Below are 14,387 nucleotides of genomic sequence, written 5' to 3' on the forward strand. Positions count from 1 at the left end.
ATGTGAGTGAAAGAGTAAGATGAGAAAACAGGAGAGAAATGGGATGCTATGTAATGGGCTATGCAGCCCTATTCTCTGTATCCTGCAATTGTCTTTATTTTTTGTCCAGTTGCCAAAACTCAGTATTAAGCATGGGTATTTGACAGGTATGCTAAAAATAAACAGAAACAGAATTAAATGTGTCACATCAATGTTAATCATGATAATCAAAACACAGTACTCCTTTTGTTTAGAATATTTAGAAATCATTCATGACATTTTGATTGGCAGATGTCATCATGTTCAGAAATTAAACACACCTGGCTATTTAAATTCTACTGAACAAACATCAGCTTTGAAGTCAGGGGGATAAAATATGCTTGTTGTCATTTCAATAATTTGGCAATTGAGATGTTCTTACAGACACTAGAAAGTTAGCATATGAATTTAACATGATTTGTCTGTGTCTATCCATATCAATTATATTGTAAAAAACTGAAACACAGTATGGCAGCTACAAATCAACTCAACATCCCAATGTGTATTAAGCATTATATACTATCGAGTCAATATAAACAACTCTATTGTTTCCTATTTGGAAATACCATCATTTCATAAACTGCTTTTACAGATTAACATTACAAGAAAGGGTTTATAAAATTAGTAAACCATGTATTTTAGAACAATATCTTTCTTTGTAAAAATATAAGGAAGGCTTACTTTCATTACTGCTATCTTCCAGATTTAATTACATTCTATACAGAGTAGCAAGTAAATAATATGAGAACATACTATATACATCAGTTCAGGAACAGATGGTTACAAGGGACAAAACTGCTTAAAATGAACATCCAATAACATTAATCCATCCACCTATCCTCCACAATTCAGAAAAGGGCATGGGGTACAAAAAAAATCCTAAACACTATTTGAATTTAGGCTTGAAACAAGTACCGTTTTTATAGGAAAGCAACAGTAAATTAAAAAACTGTTGCTCTCTGGAACATACTGAAGTATAAGTTTTATTTATATGCTCTCTGTATCGTACTCATTCACAGTAGAGACACTAGGGCTTTACTAACCAATACATAGAAAATTACAAATTAGTACACATGTGAAAACTGAAATGAACCACAACTGTTTCATGCCTAAGAGTGTGATGTGATGTTTCCTTCCCAACAGTATCCAGCACAACATAGAGTATAAGGGTTCCTTCTTTACTTAATGTAAAGATATTTGGATTACTATTAGGAAACCGGGTAATAATTACTCATGCAGCCTTTCCTGAACATTGGTCACGCCAACTGAAGGCCAAAACATCTGGAAGGCACCAGGATAGGAAAGTTTATACTGATAATGCGTAAATAAGCATACACAAAATAATGAAATTTTACACAAACTTTCTATGTATACTTTCTCTTTTATACATTCCTACAAGCACAGTACACGAACACACACAATGAGAGAGAGAGAGAGAGAGAGAGAGAGAGAGAGAGAGAGAGAGAGAGAGAGAGAGAGAGAGAGAGAGAGGAGACAGTGAGTTCAGGAAGTAAGAGGATAACGCTTCTCCTAGATAATAAAATAAGAGGGCATCTTACCTCTCCTATGCCACCTTCCAATTCTGCAATAATATAGAATTGGCCTCACTAAGCCAAGCCTCACCTATGTTCCTCATAGATGATTGAATTAGAAAAGCTACAGAAAAGTGATCACTGCTTAATGGTACTTCAGCTATTGTACCATTATATGCTTTAAAAACTGCTAGCAGTTCCTAAATATAACAGGAGTCTAACCACCTTCTAAGCAGCCTTAAAGAACCTTGAAATTTAATTGCCCTCAATGAAGACTGCAGATTCTACTAATTTCATCAGTAAATGTGATAAACACATAGAAATGCAAATATTAAATTCACCAAGGGTGCAATCCTATGCATACTTAGATAGAAGTCCTAGAACTCCAAGGCAGAATGTTTTCCATCTAAACATCCATTTATAAAGTTGAAGTCCGGGCCAGATTCAAAGTGCTACTTCCTAACATTCAAAGCCCTAAATGGCTTACGGCCTGCTTATCTGAAGGATCACTTCCTCTAGTATGTACCTATCAGGTCCCTGAGGTAATTTTTTGGGGTCCTTCTCCAGGAGCCCCTTCCAAAGGAAGCATAGTGGATGGCTACTGGGGGAGGGCCTTTTTGGTTGAGGAACCCCAGGTTTGGAATGAGCTCACCAAAGAGGCGCACCTGACACCTACTTTATATTATTTTTGATGTCAGGTGAAGACCTTATATTCCCAATATTTTAAAAGTTTACACTGTAAACTCTGTTTTTATTTTTATTTATTACAGCATTTTATTCTGTACTACTGCTATGCATCTATGCTGAATCAGAGCGACTGTATTATGGGTTTATTCTTTTAAATTAATGTTTGTGTGTGTTTTTAAAAATTTGTTCAGCTTTAACTTTTGTTAGTTGCTCAGAGAACATAGGCTGTTGGGCAGTATAAAAATGAAATAAATAGCATTACATGCTATCTGTAGCTCAATCAAGTAACTAAATGATTCAACGCTTACCAGATTTATAAGCTGGTTAGTTAAGAACAGGCAAAGAATTGTGGAGGCTCACTTAGATGCCCAGTGTACTTTCTATAAAATATAGTGGACAATTCAGCTCTTTGTGAAATATAGCATTCCAAATTGCTGAAAAGCATGTTTAAATATTTTCCATTTAGATGCAACTTGAGTTTGCAGAAGCTGAGCAAGGTTGTCAAGGGCAGTACATTAATTCATAGGGTCATCACAAGGCAATTGAGGTCATGTCCACATAACAACAACAGAACACAGTTGCTGTCTATGGAAAGCTAGGATGTCAGTGAATGGCAGAAGAAGCCGAAGCACATAGCAGAGAAACTGCCATGAGTGTCTCATGGTTTTCTTTGGTACCCCCACTGCTTGAAGAATGCGCTTCCAAAGAACCATCTTCAGGGAATCAGAACAATACTTGTATGCTTGATTTGTAAAGACTTAACAGTATGTGCAAGAATCTATGATGTGTCCCAAACTTAACATACAAAGGGAATACTTATCTATCAAGGGAATGTGTTGCTTTATGGCACACTCTATTGGAATGGGGGAGTTTTAGAGTGTGCAAGTGGACTGAGTAGGGAGGAGTTATCAGCAATAGCAGTTTCCTCCTCTTCTACTGGTAGGAACATTTCCTGAGCAGAATGCTATACATTGGGATTTTCCACCAATGGAAATGAAAACTGGATCCAAGCCCTAGCGAGGGTATATAGGGAAGGTAAAGAGAAAGCTCATGAGGGTCCAACCCTCTGCCAAAAAAAGAATCTATCCAAGTTTATGCTTGTTGGAAGTGATATCATACCTTTTAAAAAAAGAAATTGGATAATCTTTGTAAAAGGGACAACACCCTCTCTATACAAGAACCTCCACAGCTCGTCAAAGAATGGACCAAAGCCATGAAGATTTACATTGATATTACAGGCATATCGATGGTGGAATGGTAGGATTTATTTTCTTTATCTTTATCATGTCAATTACAATAATAAATGCAACATCAATAAGTATAATATCTCAAAATATTCCAGACCAATGTGTTTCAGTCACACAGCAGTTTTGCCAAATCTGAATTTTCTTCACTTTGATTGTTCAATTATATATTCTATTTCAATACAAATAAAATGTTTAAGTTGGAAACCTAAGTAAGGATAGCAAGTAAGTCCACCTGAACTCAGCAGGTATTACTTCTGAAAAAACATGCATAGGATTATGTTGATAGGCTCCTATCTAAGCCACAGTTATACATGCATAAATTACATTGAAAGAAATGGCATTAAAGCACATGAGATTATGAATCAAAATGCAACTCTAATGTCATCCAAAAAGGGTTTTGATCATTGCATTGTATCATCTCAAATATGATCTCAAATCACTTAAACTTATTTTATGACCTGTTTGGATACAGCAAAGAAGCATTTAAAAATAATTATCTTATATGACACAATACAATTAACATAAAATGCATCATCTGATGAAACAATTTACAAAATTTATTTCACACACGATGAGGGCACTGCCCCAAAAAGTTTTGATTGCACTCATGTAAGGCTTGTTTTAACGGAAATTTGACAGATGAAAGAAAAGATTACAGGAAAACATATTATAAAACAAATCTTACAAGGCAAAGTTAATAGTGAACCTGTTCTTTCATGTACACAACTACAAAAACAAATATCCTGTAAACTCTGTATATAAACTGTATCTCTCTATAAGATCTCAGTGTTCAATGAAACTGCTTCTCATTTATCTCATGGCTGTATAATTTTATCATTGTTGACTAAGGTACAAAACAGGAGAACGGGACTGATCATCTGTGCAGCCCCAGAAAGTCTGATAACAGATTTATGTATTTTTCTTCTAACACTGAGAGAACAGAAGTGATGATATAAAATAGGAATATAGATGTTGGCTTTAATAAGCTAAGATGTTACTCTGGCTATGGGAAACTTTTTTCAGATAAAACAAAGGGTGTTAAAGATTAGCCAATTTATTATGTTGCAAACTTTCATGGACACAGTCCACTACATGCGATGAAGAAAACAGTGCCCATGGCTTCTGCCATAGTAAGTTTACTAGACTTTACTAGTAAATTTACTAACATTCCACACGATTTTGTTTTTGTTTTTTTGTTTTTTTTTTGTCTTTAACATGGTGACCCTTCTGGAAAGTTTAAGATAATATATAATGATTTTAAAGAATCCATGTTTACTACAGAATTCACTAACATTCAAAGTCCTAAATGTTTTGGGGTCAGATTATTTGAAGAAAGATTTGGTTGCATATGTACCTACCCAGAACCTGAAGTCACCCTCACAAGTCCTCCTCTAGAAACCCCTTCCAAAGGAAGAAAGAAGGGTAGCTACTGGGAGGAGGGACTTTTTGGTTGTGGCACTTCAGCTGTGCAATGAGCTCCTCAAGGTGCGTTCAGCACATATTCTTTTCATGCCAGAGAAATACCTGTTTCTTTTCCCACTGTTTTAAGAGTTTTACTTTTTAACTTTAGTTTTAATATTGCATTGCATTCCGTACTACTGTTATTGCTTCTATGATGATTCAGTTGCAATTGTTGTGGTTTTGTTGTTTTATATTAATACTTGTTGCTTGTATGTTTTTAACTTTTGCTAACAGCCCAGAAAGCCTCAGTTATTGGGTGGTATAAAAAAGATATAAATAAATAGTAAGCAAAAGAAAATTTGTGGATCAGACTATAAGTATTACTGACATATAACTATTGCACTATTTTGTGCAGGCATTGTGCTGTTTTGCCTACTTTACTCTGCCATTAATCATTTGTCACTTAGGAAATCTAAGGAGAACTTCCCTCTTCTTCATTTTTTTCTGGAGCTTTGCTTCTACCACCTTCCACTTACTTTCTATTATCACTCAGCCACTGGATGACTATGCAGGAAAGTTTGCCAATGTTTATAAGGAATTGTTCCCTTTGTTTGTTTGTTTTAAATCAAGCTTACAGAAAACTGAATTATATAAAAATAGCACTACAACCAAAATGGTGTCTTTGCACTAAAAGACTTGCTAATATTTATACCAACCCCCCATGTAAAACATCTTAATACAGTGCAAGCAAAGAACACCAAAAATGTGTATAAATACATACATTTATATAAATACATAAATATATATAAAGTTTAGAGCCCCTTAAGAAATATTACTGAAATATTCGTACTGAGATAACATTTCATCTGTGCTCAATAACAAATTCATATTTAGCAACAGATGACAAAATGGTCATTTAGGTGCGCTGATGAAATGTTACCACTTGCACTAAAATCCGAAGTAAATAAAGCTGCACGGAAAATATTTTTGGAGGGGAGCATAAATGAACTGGATTCAGAACATGTACTGAATAGGAATAAAAAACAATAGCCACAGCTTAAGCTTTCAGGCCCATTTTAGGATCTCTTCTGCCCAAATATCTTATCCAGTCCCAAAGAAAAGAGGAGAGACATTTTACCATTTGGGGAACAAAGACATTTACAAATTAGTGTGCATGATCTTTGAAACAACACTATACCATGCAGCTATTTTAACACCAGAACAACATGGCAAAAAACCTAATTATGTAGGGATTCAGAACAAATTTAATTTTCTATTAAAAGCATAATTCAATTTTCATTCCAATGATTCTACCTGTGATTCTTTCACATTTTCAACTGTGAAGTTGAACCAGACTCGAAAACGTGGATTACATGTGTCTGGTCTGATGAACAGATCATACTCAAACTCGGTAATGTAGTCTACACGTCCAAGGTTACCTAAAAAAAAAAATGTAAAACAAAATGTCATATAAAACATTTCACAATGAATATTGTGGAAGAAAAGGCTTTCCTCCCACAACCCAAAAGTGACAAGAATTTTGAAATTGTTTTCAATTGTTTTACTTCTTGTATATATTGTCATATAAAATGACCCTTGTAACGAAAAACAGCAAAGCAAAAATTAGGAGTCAACTTACATGCCCAATAAATAACAAACACCAGGAAAAAAAAACTCAAATATTGACCTCACTTTGTACATGCATTGCCTTATACTCTGATACATACAGTATTTCTTTTGTTTATCTTTTGAAAGTGCACAAGGTGGAGGCGGTAGGGATAACCTGCATACACTTAAGGAATTCTGGTAAGTGAGCACAGGTCATTGCAAGTGGCTGAGAAATCAAAGTTTTATTGACCAGCTAAAGACAACAGTCTGGGATCTGAGTTAGAAGGGATAATCTGCATATGCCTGAGGAATTCTGGGAAACAAGTGCAGGTGACCTCAAATGGCAAAGAAGTTGAACCTCAGCTGGCATGTTCAAGACTGTGACTCATGTACCTAACAGCACACAGAAATCAGAAAATCTTGTCCTTCTTATTCTTTAGCACATAATAAATGGAGAGGACTCTCCAGCAGTACTGACTTACAAGGAATGTGCAATGTTTGCATTCCTGCCTCTAATTAACATGGAGTACACCTGTAAAAGATAGAACTTGGTCACACTATTGGAAGAACAAGTGAGAGTGCTTGAGTAGCAGGTGCTTCCAAGGGATAAGCAAAAGTGAAGAGTTCTTGAAAGTAAAACAAGAAGGAAAAAAGTGCCCAAGATGGAAAGCAACAGATGGTTGAAGCAGATGTGGAGAATGGGGAAAGCCAAATGAAGAAAAAAACCCTCTGAAGAAGGATAACAAAAGCAGAAGAATCAGAATAGACTTTGCACCAGTGGAACCACTAGAGCTAAGCAACCACTTTCAGTCACAGGATGATGATGATGATGATGATGATGATGATGATGGACAGCAAACAACGGAAGAATTACAACGGAACCTGTACAAAAGAGAGCAAGAGGCTGAAGGTCAGTTTACCAAGAAAAGAAGAGTAGTCATTGTGGGAGACTCCTTGTTGCGTGAAATTGAAAATCAAGTCTATTATGATGACCCATGGACTCACCAGTATGCTGTCTCTGAGGAAGGCAGATTAGAGGTATGACCAAAACATGGCAGAGCTCACAAGCCTACTGATGCATATCCCTTTCTCCATGTAGGGTCAAAAGATGTTGGCAAATGGAGCTATGAAGAAACTGCATCACATTATGACACTGTGGCAAGGAAACTCAAGAACTGAAACATGACTGAAATATAGCATTTGAAGGGTATAAGAAATAAGGTGGAGTTGCATTTTATGTTAAAAATACTTATCCCTGAAATACAGGAAAATGAAGCTGTTGACCCCATCAAGAGCATCTCCACTTAAAATATATGTGTCAAGGAACAGAAAAACATCATAGTAGGAGTCTGCTCCCAACTACCCAATCAAGGAGAAGATGAGGATGAAACATTTGCTGAGCAAATTGACAGTATTCAATGAAAGGCATACAATTGTAATGGGGGAATTCAATTACCCAGATATCCATTGGGAGACAAATTCTGCCAAAAAGGCCCCCTCCTATCAATTCTTGATATGTAGGACTGATAGCTATCTTCTATAGAAAATGGAGGAAGAAGCTAAAGGATCAATTATCCTAAAGTTACTAATAGTGGATAAAGTGAAAGTTAGGGGAACCCTGGGGGAAACATACACATCTAGGTTTTGGGAAAGCTAATTTTAATAGATTCAGAACACTGATAAGTAAAGGTCCTGCTGCAAGTGACCATAAGGTAAAAAGGAGTTCAAGATGAGTGGGAACTTTCATTTTTCTTGGCTTGGCTTGGCTTGGCTTGGCTTGGCTTTGTTTTAGACACAATTCCAACAAAAGCAAAAGATACAAGGTGAAAGATGAAACCACAAAATGCTTCATGTTCACCTAAAAACAATAGGGACATATATTGGAAGTGGAAGGAAGGCCAAGCTACCTAAGAAGATTACAGGTAGCACAGAAGTACAGGAATGATATCAGGAAAGCTAAAGCTGAGGATAGCAAAGGATGTTAAAAGTAACAAAAAAAGCTTTTTTTCAGGTATGTACACAGTAAAAGACAGAGAAAAGAAACTTCTCAATGAGGAGGGCATATGGATAGCAGATGACAAAGAAAATGCTTAAATGCCCAGTTCCTACTTTGGTTCAGCCATCTCCCAAAAGCAGATTCATGATCCCCTGGCAGAAATGAAGTATAGACTGAAGGGCCAAGATTGAAACTGAAGATTAATTAACAAATTGTCAAGGAACAACTAATTTATCTGAATGAGTTCAAATCCGCAGGGTACTAGAGTAATAAAGGAACTGGCAGAAGACCTTTCAGAGCCATTGTCCATTACCTTTGAAAAATCAAGGAGGATGGGTACAGTGTAGGATGCCTGAAAAAGGGCTGCTGTTATCCCTATCGTCAAAAAAAGAAAAGAAAAAAGAGGATCCTGGGAACTACCGACCAGTAGTTCAACATGACAGTAATCTCTGAGAAAATTCAGGAACAGTTAATAAGAAGTGCATCTCTAAGAACCATGAAGACGATGCTTTGATTACTAGAAGCCAGCACAGACTCATCAAGAACCAATCTTGCCAGACTAAGCTGATCTCATTTTTTGATCAGGTAACGCAACAAAGCTAGTGGAGGTGACAGTATTCCAGCTGAGTTATTCAAAATCTTAAAAGACGATGCAGTAAAAGTGCTGCACTCAATATGCCAGCAAATTTGAAAACTCAACAGTGGCCACAGGATTGGAAAGGTCAGTTTACATTCCAATTCCAAAGAAGGGCAATGCCAAAGAATGTTCAAACTACCGCACCATTGCACTCATTTCACATGCTAGCAAAGTTATGCTCAGAATCCTACAAGCTAGGCTCCAGCAGTATGTGGACCGAGAACTACCAGAAGTACAGGCAGGATTCGAAGAGGGAGAGGAACTAGAGATCAAATCAAAACGCTGGATCATGGAGAAAGCTAGGGAGTTCCAGAAAAACATCTACTTCTGCTTCATTGACTATGCTAAAGCCTTTGATTGTGTGGATCACAACAAATTGTGGCAAGTTCTTAAAGAGATGGGAGTACCGGACCATCTTATTTGTCTCTTGGGAAACCTATATGCAGGTCAAGAAGCAACAGAAAGAACTGGACACGGAACCACTGATTGGTTCAAAATTGAGAAAGGAGTTTGGCAAGGCTGTATATCGTTGCCCTGCCTATTTAACTTATATGAAGAGCACATCATGAGAAAGGTGGGGCTAGATGAATCTCCAGTTGGAATTAAGATTGCTGGGAGAAATATCAACAACCTCAGATATGCAGATGATACCACTCTCACGGCAGAAAGTGAAGAGGAACTAAAGAGCCTCTTGATGCGAGTGAAGGAGGAGAGTGCACAAGTTGGCTTAAAACTCAACATTAAGAAAACTAAGATCATGGCATCCAGTCCTCTCACTTCCTGGCAAATAGATGGGGAAGAAACAGAGGTAGTGACAGATTTTATTTTCCTGGGCTTCAAGATCACCACAGATGGGGACTGCAGTCAAGAAATTAAGAGGAAATTAAGACGCTTGCTCCTGAGGGGGAAAGCTATGGCAAATCTAGACAGCATACTAAAAAGCAGAGACATCACCCTGCCAACAAAAGTGCGTCTAGTCAAGGCTATGGTTTTCCCAGTTGCAATGTATGGCTGTGAAAGCTGGACCATAAGGAAGGCTGAGCGCCAAAGGATTGAGGCCTTTGAATTGTGGTGCTGGAGGAGACTCCTGCGAGTCCCTTGGACTGCAAGGCGATCAAACCGGTCAGTCCTAGAGGAGATCAACCCTGACTGCTCTTTAGAAGGCCAGATCCTGAAGATGAAACTCAAATACTTTGGCCACCTAATGAGAAGGAAGGACTCCCTGGAGAAGAGCCTAATGCTGGGAACAATAGATGGCAAAATAAGAAGGGGATGGCAGAGGATGAGGTGGCTAGATGGAGTCACTGAAACAGTTGGTATGAGCTTAAGTGGACTCTGGGGGATGGTGGAGGACAGGAAGGCCTGGAGGAATGTGGTTCATGGGGCTGCGATGGGTCGAACACAACTTCGCGAATAACAACAAACATCCTTGGTGGACTATGGGAATGTTATGATCATATATTGATTTCAGTATAGATTTTGACGAAGTGCCCCATTACATTCAGATCAGCAAATTAGCTAAAACTGGGCTTCAAGGAACAGCTATCAGGTAGATCCACAGTTGGCTACATACTGAACTCAAATGAGTGCTTCTCAATGGCATTTTCTCAAACTCAGGTAAAATAGGGTTCCATCCTGGGACCAGTGCTCAACAATTTTTATAAGGACTTAGAAGTGGAGGTGCAGGAAATGCTGATTACATTTGCAGATGCCACAAAATTGGATGGTCTAGCTAATACCCTGGAAGACAGTAACAAAGGGATCTTAATAGACTGAACCATTCGTGAAAGTATTATGACATATAATAAGGACAGATGCCAAGTACTACACCTAGGAAAAGGAAACCAAATTCACAAGTGCAAGACAGGGGATACCTGAACTCAACAGCACTACAAGCAAGAAGAATCTTGCAACTGTTGTAGAATATCTGAATATCAAGCTGAAAATCAGCCAATATTGAGATGTGGATACAAATACTAATCAGCCAAAAGAGTACCCTTGTGCAGTTAAGAAAGAGAGATAATTATAATAATCCCACTTACATATTTGAGACAAAAAACCAGAAAAGTTAACAGAAAATTGGCAGAAAAAATAAAAGATAATGAACGAATGACAGTTCTTCCGAACTATTTCAACATCACTGGAAAAGGGCAGACAGCAAAAAATACAGGCCTTTTTATTGCCCTTCCCAAGTGTCTCCATAGCCAATTGCTGCAAGCCACACAGCCCCCCCCCACACACACACACACACACACACACTAAATAAATAAATAAATATTTAAAAGTATCTCCCAGGTTTGGATGACATGTCAATTCTGAATGAGCAAGGGCTAGAGCTACGACCTCCAGTATTAGACCACCCCATTTAAAATGCTCTGAGTTTGGACAGCATGATGGTGTGGACTGCCCATGATGGTGTGATTTTGTGTGAATCAGATCAGTATATTTAGATTGTGAATGCCAGGAACCATCTGTCTAGAAGCAACAGGTCTATCTTACCTGTTATTAGTGTGCATGGCTTAGGCAAAGAAAAATAGACCATCTAAAAGCACCTCTTGATTTAAATCTTATTTTACATTCTGAGCAGTAGAAGCACTTCTGAGATAACTTATTTTTATTCATAATACAGCCAAGAATTATGGGTTATAAGCCAAACTTATATTCCAGATCAAGTAATTACAACACTCAGTAACATCACCAGTAGTAACTATTCTATTGGTAGTAATAATTAAGTGGCCCAAACTCCCAGTTAATTAATTGTAAGGATCATAGGCACCATCGATATTCACAAGGCAAATCTTGTGACACAAACTTATAAGCAATTTTTAAATGAAATATGGCTTAGTGAATTCAAGGATTTTAAAAATCATGCTTTAATCTTCTTGTAATTAAAATCTTTTTCTATTATAATACATCTGTAAGAAAACAGCACTATGAACTATGAAACAGCAACTAAGGCCAAGCATAATTTTGTATTTGAACCTGAAAACGGCTTGATAACAAATAATGTTTTGAATACATCTGAAAAGTTATAGAAAATATTCATTCATGAATCAGAGTTCTAAGGAACAACAAACAACAACTCTTTTTAATAATGCTTTATAATAACGGTATGCATTCATTTTGGTTTAACTAAATATGCAGATAATCTCTTCACTCCTCCAGGATATGTGTAAACAATAATGTAAAAGCTGTTTAAGATTTTCTTTCCCAAGGTTATTTCAAAACTATTTTCTACATTTGCAATAGTGATGGCTGGAAGAAGAATGGGACCACCAGGGTGGAGTCAAAGGGTCACTGGTGGTAGAGCAAGATAGTTATCAGAAAAGGAGCAGTCTCTTAAATCCCAGTTTATACCACAGAAAAAGGAAAGTGCAGTACATAAACTTTAAGGTCATGAGTGTAAGGGAAGGGGGAAATGCCACATAGCCACACAACAGCCCTCCTCTGGATCCACATCCTCCTTTTCCAACAAGTCCCATTGAACAGAAAAATAAGTGACTTTAAGATCATGAGCTAAAGCAAAGAAAACCACACATTGCAAAAGAGGACACAGAGAGAGCAAACTGAACATGTGGAGCAGGGCAGGATAACAGTAATGATGATGATAATATGCTCAAGATTACCAGGAGTAAGTATGGGCAGCAGTTCTTCTGAGAGTATTCAAAATTCAAAATAATGATGATCCACAGCTGCAAAAAAGCATTCCTTTTTAAACTGAATCAATCAACTGTAAGGTCATAAGTGCTTCAGATCTGATTATGGGACAGAAAGAACTTTAGAAGCCTTGTTGGATGACTATACCAACTAGGCAGGAGGAGTGCATCTCTGTTGGTACTGCTGGACCTCTCACAGGGTGTTGATGCCATGGTATCTTACTTGACCACCTTGCTGGGATAGGAGTTGGAGGGAGTCTTACAGTGGCTCCATTCTTTTCTTGAGGGAAGGACTCAGAAGGTGGTGCTGGGGGAATCTTGTTCAATTCCCTGCCCACTTGACCTGTAGAGTTCTGCAGGGTTTTCTTTCATCCCCCATGGTATTTAATATATATTTGAAATTGTTCTGGGGTTCTGATAACACCCAACTCTATTTCTCCTTTCCATCTTACTTCAAGGAAGCCGTTTCAGTCCTAAATCATCATCTGTCAGCAGTAATGGACTGGATATGGGCAAATAAATTGAAACTTACTCCAAATAAGACAGAGATGTTCTTGGTTAGCTGGAAGGTGGATCAGGGACTAGAGATCCAGCTTGTGCTAGATGAAGTTACACACTTCCTGAAGACACAGTTTTGCTTGGGTGCACATCTGGATTCAACCCTGAGTCTGGATGCTCGGGTCTCAGTTGTGGCCAGAAGTGCATTTGTACTGTGTCCAGCTAGCTGTGTCCATTCCTTGAGCTTTCTGATTTGGCCATGGTGACCCATGCCTTAGTTACATCCCATTTCAATTACTGTAGCACACTCTATGTGGGGCTGTCTCTGAAGATCGTTCAGAAACTTCACCTGGTTCAGAGAGCTGTTTCCAGGCTGCTAACTGGGGCAGGCTTCTGTTTCACTGGCTACCAGTCTGTTTCCAGGAACAATTCAAAGTGCTGGTGATGACCCATAAAGCCCTTTAATGTGTAGGTTGAGGCTATCTGAATGACTGTGTTCTCCTATATGAGCCTGCCCAGGCTCTATGATCTTCTGGGGAGGCCTTTCTCTTGGTCCCACCAGTCTCACTGGAATGCTTGGGGAATGTGGAAGAGGGCCTTCTCAATAGCTGCCCCAAGGCACTGCAACTCCCTTCCTAGGGAGGATAGGTTGGCGCTTGCTCTACTGGATTTACAAAATCAGGCAAAAACCTTTGTGTTCCAGCAGGCCTTTGAGAATGGCCTGTGAGTTTGTGCTGGATTAGTTTTCCTGTTTATACTTTTATAATATTTTTGCAATATTCTTAATCTGGGTATTTGTTCAATTTTAATAATAAATTGATTTGATTATATTTTAACTTTTGTATACGTTTGATGTTTTAAATGTATCAGTTTTGATGTTGCAAGCCACCTTGAGTCTCAATCGCTGGGAACAGGTGAGATATAAATACAAGCGTTCTTCAAAAAGTTTCTGCACTTTTATATTTTCATTGGAAATGGTGAGGGTGGAAGGAATAACAATTGGTCGTGTCTAAGATGGCATTAAAAAGTTGATACATGAGAAAAATGCATTGCAAAGGAAGGTGACTATGTAGAAAAGTGAAGTAATATGTTTTTGAAATTCTTAAC

General features: G+C 37.8%; 1 protein-coding gene across 1 annotated transcript in view; it reads right to left on the minus strand.

Annotated features, from left to right (window-relative positions):
* Positions 1–14,387, minus strand: part of AGBL4 (AGBL carboxypeptidase 4) — a 933,972-nt gene that overhangs the window by 890,057 nt on the left and 29,528 nt on the right. The window contains exon 3 of the mRNA XM_044430335.1: positions 6,200–6,324. Coding sequence (XP_044286270.1) covers positions 6,200–6,324 — 125 coding nt within the window. The remainder of the gene's footprint in view (positions 1–6,199; positions 6,325–14,387) is intronic.

This window comes from Varanus komodoensis, unplaced genomic scaffold (genome assembly GCF_004798865.1).
Source record: "Varanus komodoensis strain SLA01 unplaced genomic scaffold, ASM479886v1 scaffold20_1, whole genome shotgun sequence".
Taxonomy (NCBI): Eukaryota; Metazoa; Chordata; class Lepidosauria; order Squamata; family Varanidae; genus Varanus; species Varanus komodoensis.